Source organism: Hyaena hyaena, unplaced genomic scaffold (genome assembly GCF_003009895.1).
Source record: "Hyaena hyaena isolate Hyena2069 unplaced genomic scaffold, ASM300989v1 scaffold_627, whole genome shotgun sequence".
Lineage (NCBI taxonomy): Eukaryota > Metazoa > Chordata > Mammalia > Carnivora > Hyaenidae > Hyaena > Hyaena hyaena.
This window is the reverse complement of record NW_024081257.1, coordinates 388,282-407,062: the sequence shown is the minus strand read 5'-3', so window position 1 is coordinate 407,062 and position 18,781 is coordinate 388,282. Positions and strand designations below refer to the sequence as shown.

At 37.7% G+C, this 18,781-nt stretch overlaps 1 protein-coding gene across 1 annotated transcript in view; it reads right to left on the bottom strand.

Moving 5' to 3' along the window:
• Window positions 1-17,879, bottom strand: part of MMP16 (matrix metallopeptidase 16) — a 284,104-nt gene extending 266,225 nt beyond the window's left edge. The window contains exon 1 of the mRNA XM_039257516.1: window positions 17,748-17,879. Coding sequence (XP_039113447.1) covers window positions 17,748-17,879 — 132 coding nt within the window. The remainder of the gene's footprint in view (window positions 1-17,747) is intronic.
• Window positions 17,880-18,781: the final 902 nt, after the last annotated feature.

Here is an 18,781-nt window from a genome sequence, read left to right as displayed (position 1 = left end):
ATATCACGAAAGTTTTTTTTTTTTTTCATTCAAGTATAGTTGATATATCACTTTCAGGTGTATCCATAGTGATAAGACAATTACTGTATATACATTACAAAGCACTCACCACAATAAGTGAGCATTTTTCTTTACATAAAATTGCTTGGTAAATAGAATGGAGGTTCCCATTTTAATTTTTTTTTTTAAGAAAGAGAGCAAGTGCATATGTATGTGCAGCAGAGGGACACAGATAGAGAATCCAAGCACGTTCCACAATCAGCATGGAGTCTGAAGCAGGGCTTGATCCCACAACCCTGGGATCATGATCTGAGCATAAATTAAGAGTTGGACGCTTAGGTGACTGAGTACACATTGGAAGTTCCCATTCTAAATAGCAAGAGAAAAGGAAAAACCTAACTCCAAATCTACAGAAAGCTGCAAAACACTACTGAGAGGAATAAGCTTGGTATTGTCCCAGGAAGATTTAAATACATCAGTGAAGAAAACTGTGTCCAGAAACAGGTTGAATTACTTGTGAAAATTAGTATATGACAAAGGCAGCTTTTAAATCAGTGAGGATGTCACAGATTGAATTACCGATCCCAATCTTTCACTCCTCCTACATCCACACCTTTGTGCTGGCCTCATCAGAGGCAACATGTATATCCAACCCCCTTGACATTGGGGCTTGCTATGTAACCAACTTGCTTGGGCAAAAGAATGTGGTCAGAAGACACTGCGTGCTAGTTAAGAGGCTAAGAACTCAGAGGCATCAGCTGTGGCTGCTTTTCCTCTAGTGCTTTCACCACCACCAGGGGAACATATTCCAGTTTTCCTCTGGTTCTAAGACCACATGCAATATATATAGCAGACTCACCCTGACCTAGCTGTGTGAAACAAAGGTGCCCTGGACCACCCACAAATCCATCAGATCAAATCAAATTGGTGCTAAGGCATTGTATTTTATAGTTATTAGTTCTCAACAACACCTAAGTGCTATGGAAGAAAGACATATTACTCAATATATAGTGCCGAAGCACTTGTTAACCAGTTTTGGAGAAAATGAATTAGATTCCAATTTTTGTGCCTGCACGTAAGTCTTTTATCTAAAGATTTAAACGGGGGAAAAAAGGAAACAAAGGAGTGTTTTTTTTTTTAAGTTTTTAAAAATTATTTTTGAGAGAGAGAGAGCACAATAAGGAGAGAGACAAAGAGAGAGAGGGAGACACAGAATCTGATGCAGGCTCCAGGCTCAGAGCTGTCAGTGCAGAGTCAGATGCAGGGCTCAAACCCATAAACCATGAGATCATGTTCTGAACTCAAGGCAGATGCTTAACCGACTGAGCAACCCAGGAGTCCCCAAAATGAGTGCTTTTAAAAAACACTTTTAAAATGCTGGATACTTCTTAAAGCAGAATACAAAACTAAAAGTCATTATATAAAAGACTAATCTGAAAAAAATTAGCAAAACCAAAATGTATCAACAAATGCATAATATCACACGGGACAGAGAATGGGTCAACTTTCTTTACACATAGAGCTGTTATAAATCAGTAAGAAAGAGGGGGCACCTGGGAGGCTCATTTGATTAAGCGTCTGACTTCGGCTCAGGGCATGATCACACGGTTCATGGGTTCGAGCCCCAAGCCCCGCGTCAGGCTCTATGCTGACAGCTAGCTCAGAGCCTGGAGCTTGCTTCCAATTCTGTATCTCCTTCTCTCTCTGACCCTCCCCCACTCATGCTGTCTCTTTCTCTCAGAAATAAATAAAATACATTTTTAAAAATCAGTAAGAAAGAAAATAAGGATATAGAAATCTTTGCAATAAGAAATGTAAATGGATTACAGTATTTTTAAAATGCTAACTATCAATATTTAAATTTGCATAAAATTAATTTTTCACTCAAGAGATTAGGAAAAATTTTTAGGTAATGACAGGTGTGCATGGAACCAGCCATGCTCAAGCACTGTTGAAAACTATTAATTTGATGTATTTAGGGAGTTGCAATTTGTCAGAATTTACCAAAATTATAAATAAATATATAGCCATTACTATAGCATTTACACTTCCAGAAATATTATTTGTTAATAAACTCACAAATGCTTAAGAAAGCACATTGTATTATTGTTTATAATAGATACAAGTTTGAAAATAAACTACTTGTCCAGCGATAATTCTGTAGTTAAATAAATTACCCCGTAAGTTATAGGTTACCATATAAATATGAAGTTGTTCTTTATGTACTGATATGAAAAATTCTCTATGTTAAAAATGTATAGAGAATTTTTTTTAATTTTCTTTAATGTTTTCATTTATTTTTGAGAGAGAGCAGAGGAGGCGCAGAGAGTGAGAGGGAGACACAGAATCCGGAGCAGGCTCCAGGCTCTGAGCTGGCAGCACAGAGCCCAAAGCAGGGCCGTAACGCATGGACCATGAGATCATGACCTGAGCCAAAGTCGGACCCTCAACCAACTGAGCCACCCAGGTGCCGCAAAAATGTGTAGAACATTTTAAATTATGTGCTCCCATTAAAAGGAAGAAAGGCAGGGGGAAATGTATGTGTGTGTGCATCTACAGAATTTCTGTAAGTTATTCAAGTAACAAGAAGAAAAGAAAAGGAGATTGTCGGTTTTTAAATGAATGAACCTGCAGACGTTAGGCAGATGGCGGTCTCCAGTTAAAAGACTCAGTTTTGCCATTCCTAACACGATGTTATACCAGAACACTAATTCTTCCTGGTAAATGCAGAAGTGAATAATGGACCCTTTAATATTCAGAAGGCTACATTTCCTCTCCTAAGAAAGATGTAATCCAGATAGACAGTACATGTATCAATGAAAAGACTGAAGAAAGTCTTCTTTTTCCTCTTCTTGTCCCGCTGATTACCAATGTGTATATGTTCAACAAAAGAAAATCCATCAATTTTAACATCTCTTGAGTCAATTCTTCATGGGTCTTCAATATTGTACTTGTTAGAACAATAAACATGATCTAATCTTAATGTAAGTTAGAAATTCAAATTACTATGTGATTGTTCACTCTTGGGGTTTTACATGCTAATGGATGCAAAAGTCGATAGCATATCAACATTTTTTTCATCAGTGTAGCTAAAAGAGGGATTGAAATGATTTAAGATGTCCAGGGAAATGCAAGTAAAATTGTTTTCGCTCTTTCCTAGAAACTGTCTTGGGAAAGTTGACATTTATTAATAGTAATAACTACAACTGAAGTCACTGAAGTAGAACAAGGTTATTTTCCTTTATATTTGTTTCTCTAGCTGTTTTGATACACACCTCTGAAAAAAATTGACCATTTTTTAACGTCAAGCCAATAGGCATTTATATAAATGCTGCATCAGTGAAGGAAGATAGAAAACACTTGTTTACACCAGAAATACTGATATAATACTGGCAATGACTAGAAAGAAATCTAGAAGTCCCAGCTCCTTACCAGTTAACCACTGATCATATCATTAAGATAGATATACCTTTGATTATTAGAAGCTAAATATTTTTAATAAAATAACTGAAGCAAATGTATATGGTATAAGTGCTATGGTTTTCACCTAGTAAGGGCTAATCGAGTTAAGGCAAATAACAACTATTGAAATGAGTCAAAAAATATCAGTTAAACTAGAAACTAACACCTATGAAATGGGATAACGTAGTCCATTCATTCCTTCAAGCACTTATCTCCTGAGCTTTGTACTTTCTGTAAGGCAGTGTTAGGCTCATAAAATATAGTGGTGACCATAGCAGATATACTGTCTCATCATAAAGTCATAATTTACTGTGAGAGTCGGATATGAATCTATTACACAGAAACCTTGTACAACAGGGTTTTTTGCATTTAATTTAACATACCAAATTTAGCCATATGTTCCAGGGAAACAGAAGAATTATTTAATTTAAATCTCCTTAAATTTCTCTTCTGGTAAATATAGTTTGGCCTACATGGTTCCAGAGTCAGGAAGACCAAAAATGAAAGGCATAGAGAAACAAAAGAAGTTGATACTTGACTTCTGAGTGTCCATGTTTTAGCAATTAACAAGCTATTTAATGGATTTTCAACAATAATTTTTAAAGTGAGCCTTTGTCTTACATACATACATCAGTATTTAACTTTGAAATAAGGTAAAACACTCTGGGATTATAATTATGAAAGGTACTTCGAAGAATAAGTAGTAACGAAGGTTATTTTAAATGCAAAATGGGCCATTTTCTGGTGGGGGTGTAGATGGGGATTAGGGAAAGGCTGGGTAGGGATAAGAACAGAGGTAGGAAAGAAATGAAAGACTTCCACGTGATGATGAAGACTTAAGGTACATGGATCTTGGTTACACCCAGGAATAAAAAGAGAAAACAGAATAATTACTTGAACAATGGTTCTCAAGATTTGGTTCAGGAACCTCTGGAGGTCCTACACCTCTTACAAGAGCCTACTAGGCAAAATTATTTTAATGTGAGGCCATTTGTCTTTTCACTCTCATTTACTTGCAATTGACACTGCATTTGACCAGAGGCTACATAATTTACAGCATTGTAAGTGCGAATAGAGAAATGAATATGAAAATCCAGCTGCCTTTCATTAAGCTAGATATTCCAGGTCTTTGGGAAACTGTAAAAGAGAATGTCTGTATTTTACTAGTGTTTTTTTGTCAAATTTATTTTTCATAAAACTTTGTTTATCACTCATTTTAACAATTTGAGTACAGTGTGCCTTGCTTTAGTTTTCTTCATGTTGTTTTGTGTGTGTGTGTGTTTGGGATTGATTCACTGAGACTCTCTGATCCATGAATTTATATGTTTTCCATAAAAAAGAGAAAGCTTTAGTCATTATATCCCCAAATACTCTTTCTTCTCCCTCCCTGTTTAAGGACTCAAATTAACACATATATTAGGCCTCCTGAAATTGTCCTCTATATCCTATGTGCCACTCACTTTATAAATTTTCTTTTCTCCCTGTGTTTCACTCTGTATAACTTATGCTGACTTCAAGCTCACTATCTTTTTTCTTCAGTAATGTCAAGTCGGCTATAAATTTCAAGTGTATCTTTAATGTCACATATTGTAGTTTCAATCTCTACAAATTCAATTTGAGCCTTTTTTTAATATCTTCCGTGTCTTAAGTTTTTGAACAAAGAATATAGTGGTAATAACGGTTTTATTATTCTTATCTGCTAATTCCAACATCTGTGTCACTTTTGGATTACTTTAGATAGATGCTTCTCCTCGTTATGAGTTGCGTTTTTCTGCTTCTTTGCATGCTTGGTAATTTTTTTTTTATTGAATACCAGACATTGTGAATTTTAAACTGCTGGGTGCTGCATATTTTTGTATTCCTATATATCTTATTGAGCTTTGTTGTGGGAAGCAATTAAGTCCCTTAGAAACAGTTCAATCCTTTCAAGTCTTGCTTTTAAGACTTTTTAAGCAGAACTAGAGAGGTAGGTATTCAGTCCAGGACTTTGCTCCCGCTATCGGGGCAGGATGGTTCTGAGTAATCTGCCCGCTGTCCTGTAAATGATGAGGTTTTCAAGTGTGGTTGATGGGAATGGTGCCCTGTGTGAGCACCAAGTATCGTCCTCTCTCCATTAGGTGCTTCTTTCCCTAGCCCTTAGGTGTTACTTCACAGGAGTGAGCAGATTAATTCTCAACTAAATATTCAAGGGAACTCTCTGCAGACTTCCAGTGTGTTTGCTCTGTGTAATTCTCTCTTCTCTGGGATTCCAACCTGTGCATTCTAGCCACTTTGATCTCATCATACCCCCAGCTCCATCTCCTTAACACACGGGGTCTGCCTGGCTAAACTTGGGTTCTGCCTTCCCTGTATTATTGCCTGGAAGCACTCGAAGGGTGGTAAAATGAGACAATTAAAGGGTTCACTTTGTTTCCCATTTCTCAGGGATGTCTGCACTTTATGACCTGATGTCGAGTGACTTGAAATCCATTTTTTCATCATAGATTTTGGTTACTTCAGAAGGTAGGATAAATCAAGAGCCTATTATTTATCTCACCCCATTATCCTCCATTTCTTTAATCTTACAATAAGCCATGAATTGGGTATTATAATCTCTACTTCACCCATGAAGAAATTGGGGCATGTGGTCAATAACCTGGCTCACTCAAGTTCAGTGTGCTTGTAGAGATTCAGCTAAGATTTTCTACACATTTCTTCAAAAGTTCTTGCATACAGCCATCATGATATACCACCTCTAAGTGAGGTGAGAGATAGGTGAATGAATATTTAACACAGAAATTTGCATAAAATCAGTTAATCAGATTGTAAATGGGTTCGGAAACAGTCCTCCTAGAAAGGCTAATGAATGAACTAAGTGAGCCCTGAAAGTTATACACAGCAATGAGATTACGGACTAAAGATGATTTGTTTTTGGTTTTTTTTTTTCAGTCTTTGGCCAACCACCAATCTATAAGCTTCCATTCCCTCCACAACAAAGACAATGACCAGATAGCTGGTCTATTCTCAAACAGTGAGGAGGCACTCACTAACTTCCAAAGCACTCAATCCATCTCCAGATTAACCTAACTCTGAGAAAGCTTTCATTTATATTACAACTAAATATGTTTGAAATAATAAAATAAACTGGTTTCCTTATAACTTCTACTCAACTGATATAACATATAAAAATAACAAACTCCAAAAGTCATAGAACATGGCCATTCAGTAGCCGTATCTTCCCCTGGAGGACAAGATAACACAGACCTGACATTGGCTTTCCTTTACATTTTCTATAATGTTCTATTCTTTTCATCTTGGAATATAATCAAATCTTCCTAAAACTTTTAAAAATCACATTTAATGTTAACTGCAACATGGCAAATAGTTAAGGAAGGAAATATAATGATTACTTTCATATGTAATTAAAGATTATGCCACATTTATTTATTTTTTAGTTTTAGTTTCTTGAGAAAGAGAGAGAGAGAGCTTGATTAGGGAAGAGGGGCAGAGGGGGAGTGTGGGGAGAGAGAGAGAGAATGAGAATCTTAACCAGGCTCCACACACAGCACAGAGCCCAATGCAGGGCTTGATCCCAGCACCCTGGGATCCTGACCTGAGCCAAAATCAAGAATCAGATGTTCAACTGACTTAACCACCTAGGGGCCTCAAGATTATGCCGCATTTAATATTATATGTAACTAAACATAGGTTACCAACTTTCTAATAAGTAAAAACTCATAGAGTAGGGGCGCCTGGGTGGCTTAGTCGGTTAAGCGTCCGACTTTCGCTTAGGTCATGATCTCGCGGTTCGTGGGTTCGAGCCCCGCGTCGGGCTCTGTGCTGACTGCCAGCTTTGAGCCTGGAGCCTGTTTCAGAGTCTGTGACTCCTTCTCTCTCTGGCCCTCTCCTGCTCACGCTGTCTCTCTCTCTCCTAGAAATAAATAAAACATTAAAAAAAATTAAAAAAAAATACAATTGATTTCATCATATATTTAAAAAAAAAAAAAAAAAAACTCATAGAGTATTCAACAGTAAAACCACTGAGCACCAAGATACTGAATCTTGAATCGACAAATCAATAGCAGCCTATTTAGTCTTCACTCCAGCGTAGGACCAGGGTAGGCCTAGCACTTTCAGTGTGTATCTCCTTTGAGTTGGATATACCAAAGATGTGAGCAATGGAACTGGATCATACTGTCTTACTGGAAATTAATTTTTGCCTATATGTATTTACTTGGTTGAGAGCACAGGCTCTGCAGCCAGCCCACAAGCTTTGATTCTGGGCTACTCCAGGAGACTCAGAGCTATCTGGCCTTGGCAAGTTCCTCAGCCTCTTTGTGTCTCAAGAGACCTCATTTGTGAAAGAGAAATGACAGTGTTAACTCACAAGATTGTAATGAAATTTAAATGAGTTAATATATATGAAGCACTTAGAACACAATCAGGCACTCAGCAATTCTTCAACCAGAGTTAATTAACATTTGTTATTATCATGAAAATAAGGTATTCAATAAAATCAATTCTATGTATATCTGTTTTGTTGGTTACTTGGACATTGTCTAATTAGAACATAATGCCAGCACATAATTGTTTCTAAACTCTGGTCATCAGTGGGAATGAAGGCACTGAGATATACCTTATTCCTATTGAACGAGATTGCTTGACATTTTCTCAGTGTTGTCATACAAAACCTGTGCTATAAGCAAACAGTAAAGATCACAGATCAGTTTTATGAATGGTCAAAATAAGGCAAAGACTGGTTAAGTAATATGCTTGGGTCACGTATGGAACAAACAATTTCATTCAATCCACATACAGGAGCAAACCAGTAAGTTATAGGAGTAGAGCTCTTAACAATATTAGAACACCCAGACCTCCAAACAAGTTTTATTGGTAACTGGGAGTGAGTTTTCATAAATTTGTTTGTAATTTCATACAAATCATGGAGTATATACTTGTCTCTGGAAGTTACTGAATCTATTCTTCCCTATCACAATGAAAGAAAGGAGGGGTGCAAATGTGGTTTTCTGTGAAATTTCAGCCAATTTTCAAGCCTGGTGTCCTGCAATAAAACTAAAATATGGGGCACCTGAGTGACTCAGTCGGTTGTGTCTGACTTTATTTAGCTCAGGTCACAACCTCGCGGCTCATGAGTTCCTGCCCCACACTGGGCTCTGTACTGACAGCTCAGAGCCTGGAGCCTGCTTTGGCATGTGTGTCCCCCTCTCTCTCTCTGCCCCTCCCTCCCTCACATTGCCCCCCCCAAAAAATAAATAAACATTTAAAAAACCCTAAAATATGAAGTCCCTCAAGACCCAAACAAGAAGAAACAAGTAGGACTGGGAGGAGGAACCACTTAGCACTTGTTTAGAGTAAAGAGGGGGCTGAATGCACCGCCATGATTAGAAAGCCCAAACAAACTCAAATATCCAATCACTATAAAGAATGGCAAACTCTTAACACATGGTAGAGTTCAACTGTGAATGTTCCCATGGAAAAAATGCCTCCATTCATACCACTCAGGGTTTGACTCTGCATCAGCTTGTGCAGATCACGCCTGCATGCCACTGACATCACCTCAGGTGCGTGCAATTTGGGGACATGAAATAAAGTTCATAAGAGTATCCAGCTTCCCTTAAAAGGGGACAGTTTATTCCCCCTTAACTTAAGCGTGACTAAAACAAATACTGAAAAATTCCATTCCAGTGAGTAGTTTATTTGGGTTTATTTGGTCATTTGAAAACATTACTCTAAGGATTATTTCTCCTGAGACCCTCTATGTGACCATGGCTTACTTCATTCATCTATGGTTCATGTAACTGACTAGATTAAAAAACTTTTTAAAACTTGGAATGATGCTTGTGAGGAAGTTATAATATCTTAATTAAAGGGTGGTATGCCCCATTCATTAGTGACTGCCTCCCTCCACCAGAGGTCATATTATAATCCGCTCAACTGAAAACATGTCTGAGGTTCCTATTTAAAGAAAACAGCTTCACACTTTCGTGGCTCATTTCATACATATTTTTAGAAAGAAAAATAGGTAGAGGCACCTGGGTGGCTCAGTCAGTTAAGCATCCAACTTTGGCTCAGGTCATGAATTCGCAGTTCATGAGTTCGAACCCCATGTCGGGCTCTGTGCTGACAGCTCAGAGCCTGGAGCCTGCTTCGGGTTCTGTGTCTCCCTCTCCCTCTGCTCTTCCTATGCTTGAGTTCTGTTTCTCTCTCTCTCTCTCTCTCTCTCTCTCTCTCAAAAATAAATAAACAGCAAAGATTTTTTTTAATTTTAAAATAAATATTTTTTATTTTATTTTTTTGCAAATGTTTTATTTATTTTTGAGAGAGAGAGAGAGACAGCGTGAGCAGGGGAGGGTCAGAGAGAGAGGGAGACACAGAATCTGAAACAGGCTCCAGGCTCTGAGCTGTGAGCACAGAGCCAGACGCGGGGCTTAAACCCACGAACCGTGAGATCATGACCTGAGCCGAAGTCGGACGCTTAACCGACTGAGCCACCCAGACGCCCCAATAAAAATATTGTTTTAAAAAAGAATAGGTAAAACCTGTATTTTCACATCTGCTTTCATGGAAAAACATTGGTTCAACAGGCCCTATGATAAACATTAAAAAATAAGATAACTTTAGTCTCACAAGCTTTTGAAATTGGATTTTTGCTACTACACATAACCAAAAAGGCACAATTAAATAAATTTAGCCCACCTCTCATCTGTAAGACTAGAATTATTTTACTCGTCATTTTAGTTAAAATGAAAATACCAAAAGCACCTGCAGTCACTATAATGTATAGTTTCTGACCTACTCTACACCTAAAAGCAAGGGATATATAAAGCAGTCCTGCATTATAACATTCTTTGTCATGCTATCATACCCAGAACTCCTGGCCTCCCTGAAAAGTGCTTATTTCCTTCTTAGTTCATCAATATGTAATCATTAGTGCCAAGAGGCTCTCAGTAAACCTATCTCACATCTTAAATCACAAATCATGTGTTCATTGATTTCTTTAAACTCTCTATGGTTGGCTATGATTCATTTGAAGGCATGTGATTACACCTAGTGTCCTTGATTTTAAACCAAATTCTTCTACTCCATTGGAGTCTTTAAGCAGCTCAATAGCTCCCTCTAGCCTCCTTTTCTATACTACACCCACAGATCACATTTAATCAAAGGTCAGAGGGCCACAGTGGGATTTTTCTTATTCTATTGGCTAAACTTCTGTTAACGGGCTCATCAAGATATTCCACTGATTCAAATCTAAGGATGCCCAATGCCAAAGGACTGTGGTGAAACACTAAAACAAAAAACATCCACTCAGAGTGCTAAATGACAGGAAGCAACAATAAAATATGGTTTTATGAACCTCAAAATCTATAAATAAATTTCCCATGAAAAAGAAAAGGAAGGCAAATGAAAAACTGAGTATCACACATATTACTATTTAGTATTTTATCCTTTTAGCATGGAATATTTTCCTGTTCAAATAAGCTGTATATTTTATAAAACAAATGGAATCTGATTTTTCACATTCAAAATCAAAAGTGTTACAAAGAATAAAAATAACCGTCAAAGAGCCATGTGCCAAAATTATTTTCCACAACAGGTAAAAAGTATATTTAGTATAATGCTTCATTTCACTATAAAATATGTGTATACTTTTTATAGATAATATAGAGATTTAAAATATGAGACCCTCTCCCCCACCCAAAAACCAAATTTTGATCTTATTTCAAATTGCCTTTTTAAGACTGAAGTGCCAACTTATAGCTGATACATATTTTTCAAAATAACATCAAGCCATGTTTTTAACATTAAATTTTTAAAGTTTGCTCCCTTGGCGAAAAATTGATTTTAAAATTACATATAATTTGCTACTGCTGCCAGTGTTTTTATTACTCAGCAGAAGGCTAGGATTATTTCAAAATGGAACACCCTGTGTCACTACAGATGATAACAAATGTTAGAATTAAGTTGCACATTCTGCATGTCTTCATGATATCTACTTCAAGAAAAAAAAAAAAAAACTCTGAACACTCTACCTTTGAGATCTAATTGCTCCAAAATTTACATAGTAAATATGTACAATTTTCCTCTTTTGTCTATATAAATTAAAGCTTGGAGGCTAAATACAATAGGATTTCAAAATTGGAAATGTCTTTAGTGATAGTTTTGTTCAATTTTTGTTTTTGCAGATGAAGGCATTAAAGAAATGACTTGTTCAAGATCAAAGCTATGTTAGTACAAGAACCAAAGTTAAAGCAGACATCCCTTGACCTCTGTCCTAGGATTCCATTACATTGCTGGCTACCTTCTATTCCCATTGTTAGAAGGATAAGATTGTTGCTTTAAAAAAAAAAAAAAGTCTTTGTAATTATAAAAAATATTTTTTAATGTTTATTTATTTTGAGTGGGGGAGTGACAGAGAGAGGGAAACGTAAGATCAGAATCAGGCTCCAACTGACAGCAGAGAGCCTGAGGTGGTGGCGGGGTTTGAACTCAGGAACATGTGAGATGATGACCTGAGCCGAAGTCAGACACTTTTCCAACTAACCCACCTAGGCACCCCAAAAACACTTTAATATCTTTTTCCACCACTTTAATATTTTTTCTACCCCCCCTTCTTCTATTAATTAAAAAAAAAAGAGTTTTATGTTCTGGATTTGTGGTATAACAAAAACCTGGACTAAGTTATATACTGAAATCCACCTACAGTAGATAGGAAGCACATCGGCCTTGAGCCAATTAAAATAAGCAGGCCTACTGAATCATAAGGCCTATTTATTTTCCATGGTATTAGAAAAGATGAACAGATTTCTGCAAACTCAGTGTTGTAAAAGAAGGTGTGAGCTGAACTTGACATTCCATGATAGTAACAGATGACAAGACAAAATGTGCAAATCATATTCCTGAACTAAACTGTCTAAGAAAAACCCACTGGAAGAAAATGTACTGATGTCAGTGGTTGGTATTCAGTATATTATACTTTTTAAAAATGAAATAGGTATTAAAAAAAGTCTTCCTGGACAACTGGTATGTCCTAACCTGATAGACTTTTACATAATTAGATGCTACCATGACAATTTACCTTTGAATCAGCATCCTTCCCTTTTGTTACTAATAATGATATCTAAAAAGTACTGAATGCTTAACCATGTGAAGGCATGTTCCCATGTATCCATCAGATTTAATACGATCTACATACATTCATTTAATCATCAAAATAACTCTATGAGGCAGGTACTATTAGTATACCCGTTTTACAGATATATACACTGAGGTTCAGAGATTGATGAACTAGTTCATTATTAACTTAATAACTAACTTGCAAGTAAAAGAGCTGGGATTAGAATCTAGCAATCTGATGTCAGAATATGTGATCTTAATCATTATACTACTCCAAAATAAAGAACAATTTGATGGCTATAATTATATTCACAGATATATAAAATAAATTGTGACAGAAAGTAACATAAAAAATGACTTCCTCTATTTGAATATACATGCTGAAGGGTCAGAAAGTTCCTGAAAGACCTAAAGGAATCTTTTTTCTTTTGACATTGAACACATTTAACTAATTGATTCAAATGTCCAATGGCTTTTTTTTTTTTTTTGTCTTGAAATAAGTCCAAATGGTCATTTACCAAATATTCTGAACAGGTATATTTTGAGTGGTTGGGATAGGTCAGGCAGTGAAATACATTTACATAAAATAATTGATTAATCCAACTTCAGAGAAAAGAATTATACCACTGAACAAGTACATTAAAATTTTATGTTCATAACCTGAAATAGCATGAATAAGAAAAAGTAAAACCTTTAAACTTGTCACTTTTAACTTGACTCCAGAGATTTAAAAAGCTGTTACTGAAGCTAACTCTATCCTTACTTGATGGGGAAGAAGCTCCTAAAAGAGGAAACCCAACTGTATAGAGAATGATGGACTTGGAAAGTTACTCTCAGTGGACTTCTCAGGGGGATGGTAAGAGATATCCTATCTTGCTGGCATACACTCACCTATAAGGGTTTCATGAATAACCCTAGATTTGGGGCAGAAAAGTCTGAACAGAGAAAAGCATAAGGTGGGACACACAGGAGAAGCTGTTTTCTGGTCTCTTGGTCATAGTTTTTGGTCCTTATGAGCATTCTGAACAGCCAGCATACCAGGGACATCTTGGAAAGCTTGAATCTTGCAGTAGATAAAAACCTTTCTGAATCAGTCATGTAGTCCCTGTTCTTGCCCAGTAAAAACTGCTACAGGGGGAATTATGGGATGTAATCAGAACAGTCCCTTATTCAATGGGGATGACCAGACCACAGCATCAGCAACCTTCCATGAGCAAATGAAATAATGCATGTTGATTAAACAAGCAGAAAGCAAGATATATGAAAAGGAGTAACCCCCAATATATGACATTTTAAAATGTGTAAACGAGATCTTTAATCTCTGAAATGCCTCATCACCAATTACTGCCAAGTTTATATGTAGTACAGAGCTACTCCAAGTAAATTCTGACCTTTCAAGTGGATTCAGATAAACCTGACAAAGGTGAATAGATAAATGCTAAATCAGTTAAAGAAATATACTGTAGGAAGAATGCAGGAAATGGTTACACTCATGATTCATAGTATTTGTCATAAAATATCTTTTTTAAAAATACAGAATCTCTCTTGTTTCATTAATTAGGAACAACAAAATCAATTTTTGCTTTATAATATTTGTCACAAAATAAGTAATCAACTTCTTATGCTTTGATATGTGCACCTTTCAGAATATCACATCTTTATTTTACCATTAAATTGGCTTAAAATAATTTTCCTGGTTAGAAATGTGTATGATTGTTTAAGAAACAACAATATGTTGCTAATATATTTAACTTTTGACAAACTATCAAAGTTGATGATGAAGGTTATTACTCTCATGAACTATATACTATCTCAAATTTCATAACAAAAATGCTTGCAGAGTATTAAAAAACCCGCAAAATTTAAAAAATAAAGAGCCCCAGGATCATGATCTTCCACATAACAACATTATTTTAGAGACAATGTAATTTTTTAGAGCACAGAGTTTCAATCCTGATTCTTTGTTAACAATTTAGCTTCATCTGACCAATGAACACCTCTGCTTGAGACTGCTGTCCAATTATAGGAGTCTTTGACTTTACTTAACATTAACAATGTACTTCTTTTGCATCATAGTAATGACTTACACACTGAAAGACCCACACCCCCAAAATGGGTCCAATAGTGTACAAAAATCTTTAAACAAATATACATGGAAAATTTGGCATAAAAATCTGTTCTATCTAAAATATATAAGGAGACGAATGAACTGAATCTCTTCCACAGTACTACTACTGGTAGTGTCTGACCCTTTCTTAACTACTGAGACGCTCCCTTTCACTTCTTAAAAACAAAAACAAATAAACAAAATGCACTCTTTCTCTGTCACAGGCTTTCATCAGCATATTAAGAAATATCTCCTGCTCTGATAACTGAAAATCCCAAATGCTTATATTCTTAAAAAAAAATAAGCAGGAAAGAGTTAACATAAATATTTCTACCCAATCCCCACATCTTCAGAGAAAAATATGTTTTTAAACCTTAAAGTACAGGGATAGAAAGTATAGTGTTCCCACCAATTGTGAAGTTCAGTGAGGAATAAAGCATTGTAATTTCAGCTGTCAGCAAAAAAAAAAAAAAAAAAAAAAAAGCATCTCTCAGAAGCTTCGTTCCAACTATAATAACTTGGTGTGCTTGCTAGAAAAAAAATATGATCATATGAGGTTCATGCATGATTGATACCATTACTGTTTATTTTAAGACTGTCCTTGGGAATCAATCAAATAAAGCATTCCCAGTGTATGTTCTGCAACCAAGAATGAAGAACACAATCAGTGCTTTTCTAGAGAAGATGTGATGATGGGCTATTCTTTCTATTCACGCTTTCACCAAAAGGAACTCTGTGATAAAGGTAGATCAGGCAGAAATTCATGTCTGAAAAGACCCTGTCATCCCATGTTCTTTACAGTATGTTGAAATTGCTAGCAGATACTCTTATGATTAAAAAAGAAAAACAGGGGTTATCATGACACATAAAGAAGTATATAAACTCAACTAAGGATATGCCCAAGTGCTTAAAAAAACTAACTGGAAATAATACAAACTACGAAGCATCATCTAATCTAAATCAATAGCAAATCTTTTATGTATCAAATAAGGTTCTTAAAGTCTCAGATGGTACCAGCCTCTTATCATTCTTAAATATTGGCATAGTGTAATAAACATGGATGGCATAACTTAAATACTCTAAAAGTGGGGAAATGACTCTTTTTTTCCATGAACCATTTTTCACATATATCTCGAAGAAAAGATCATGAAAAATTAAAATGAAATCTTGTTTTAGTAAAATTAACTTTTCTTGCATAATATCTGATTGAACTGCTTAAGGGATTCCAAATGTAAAGAAATACAATAGAATTTATGTATAGCCTCAAAAAGGAAACCTAATAATCATCCAAACACTGATGGTATCCCAACAATGTCTGAAAGCAAATCTAAGACTTTCCCAAAGCAAGTAGAAATCAATCCAGACTCTCCCTTCTACTCCATAGTGAGCAAAATAAAACCAAGTACTTACTTCTGCCCACCTCCCCCAAGCCCCACCTTACCACCGTCAACATCACCACCAAACTGAAGCAATGGGCCTTCTGTTCATAAGTGCTTGCCACTTTCATTCCTTCAGTCTATGAACTAAGTATTCCTTCATTTCAACATTAAATTATCCCTTGATTTCAGTATTAGACAGAAAAACCCATCTGTGCCATGTAATTCTGAAAGTTCAAATTTGCAATCAAGAGAAAGTCTGGACTTTCACCCCCTTTTGCATCTCTCTTTTTATTCAGAAAAACAAAGTGGTATTTTTCAAAAGGTTAACCAGTTTTGGTTTTCAAACTGGGGTTTCTGTGTAATATAATCATACTTAACATCTGTAAACTTCTTCAACTCTTGATAATGGTTCTTACTTTTCCAAGTGCTTTGTTTCTGTACCAACCATCACTTATTACATGGAGTCCTAAGAACAGTTTATATAAACACAAGGTTATATTCAGAATATGGCCTCACACATGGCATTTATTATGCACACTTTGTATATAAATCTGTTACATGAAACATGTTCAAATGCTGTGCAACAGGTCCTGCTATTGTGTAAACACACACTCCCAACAAAATGACAGTAAGCTTTAAAGAATCAACAATATTTTAAAAATCACATCATTCTTCAGAGACTTAATTGTAATTCTTTTGAGATGTCAGAACCCAGGAGATCTAATCAAAAGGAGTCTATTTCAGTCAAACCCTCTTACTGTCTTTGTATTCCACTGTGTATGTTATAAACTGGTGGTAAAGCCCAGGTGTATACACACTTCCATTGATTTACTGCACATAACTGGCTTTAGTGCTGAGTTGATGACAGGAAGAGTACTTTGGCAGAGGTCTGACAAGTCCTTATCCTCAAGTTCCCTTCTGCTTTATGTCTGTCTGTTCCCAAAGCTATCAAAGTAAAGCAAATGACAGACTAAAACCTCTCGGTTTTGCCATGAGAGTGTGAAATCAAATTAAAAACACACCTCAGAACTATTACATTGGGCCACGTTTATTTTCCACTGGCGGGGGAGGGGAAAAGAAGACACTTTAAAAGAGATGGATTTCATGTCCTCTGTGTAGCCAGATCTAGTTACAGTGTATTAAGTTATGTCTAAATGAGAAAAAGACTCTGTCTAGTCAAGTGTTTTGTCACAAAGTAATGTTATTAAACATATCAAGTATTCCCACGCTCTCCTCCAGATTCTTTGATTTTAACCTCCTTTGTTAGGCACAGAACATGGGGAGAAAGATTTCAGGAACAATACCAAGGCGGCACATGATGCCAGGCAATGAATTCTGTATTTCCTGAACAGTTTATTGATCACAAACTCAAACTGCTTTTATTAAGCCACACGTTTGCTATATGTAGGACTTCGCCTTTTCCCTGGGTGACAAGCCTGGACCGGCTACAAATGTATCTCCGAGCGCGCAGCATCGTGCTTTGTGCTGCTGGGGATAACGGATTCTCAGTCTGGCGCGCATCCATCACCTAAGACACAGGGAAACTCAACAAGGGTCTCGGCGGCTGCAAGGGAAACAATGTGTCGAGACCTTGGCTGCTCTGAGCTACCAGGATCCCAGGAGTGAACAATGTTTCAGGGAGCAGCTCAGGAAAGGGGGAAGGAAGAAAGCTCTCATACTCTTACCTCCACATTGAAATACTGCTCCGTTCCGCAGACGGTAGCACATAAAATCCAAAGCAAGGTTTGCAAGAAAAATACCCCCGAATGATGCACGAAATCCAACCGTCTTCCAGTGCTGAATGTGAGTAAGATCATAGTGAACTGTGCTTCAGTGGATGGACGAGCTCCCCTTCGTTTTCTCCCTCTCTCCCTCTCCCTCCCTCCCTGGTTTCCTTTCAAAAAAAAGTCCTCCGGGTGGGTAAGGAGCTTGCAGGTTCACCCACAGCCCGGCAAGGGGAGGAGACTGAGGGCCCAGCACTCGGCAGCCCCCGAGAAGCAGCGGCGGAGACAGGGTCAGCAGCTGCTTGCATTCACCATCCTCGGGGGCGCGTTACCGGGAACGTGGCGCCCAAGTTCACCGGCGGTTCCGGCTCAAAGCGCCCAGTCGCAGCCGCAGCAGCAGCCGCCGCCGCCGCCGCCGCCGCCGCCTCCAGCCCGTGCGTCCTCCTCCTCCTCCTCCACCTCCTCCACCGCCCACTCCGCCGCCGCCGCTGCCGCCTCCTGCTGCTGCGGGAAGGGCCTCTGCTGCTCCTCGCTTCTCGCCTCTGCTTCTCCTTCCCTCCTCTCCTCGCTCCCCTCCAGAATGTTCATCCGTAATCTACATAACTCCTCCTTCCCGGGGGTCTGCCTGACTCTCGGGCCCTGAGCGCGCGCGCGCGCACACACGCGCGCACACACACACATACACACACATCAGCGGGCGCGCGCGCACACATATCTGCACATGAGCACACACGCAACTACACACACACACACACACACACACACACACACACACACACACACGAGCGAGTGAGCGCGCCCTCTTCTTAAAGGAGACGGCTTGTAAAGGGGAACCGCTACTGTACCGCGCACTGGAAGTAGCCAGATCTCCAGAAGGACCCTGGATTGGGGTGAGGTCCTTAACACACCGCCCACTTCTTGTCTGTGAGACGGGAACCCGGGAACCTGGGCTGCTCCATTCTTTCATCTCGCCCGCCCCCTCCCCGAGCATCCTG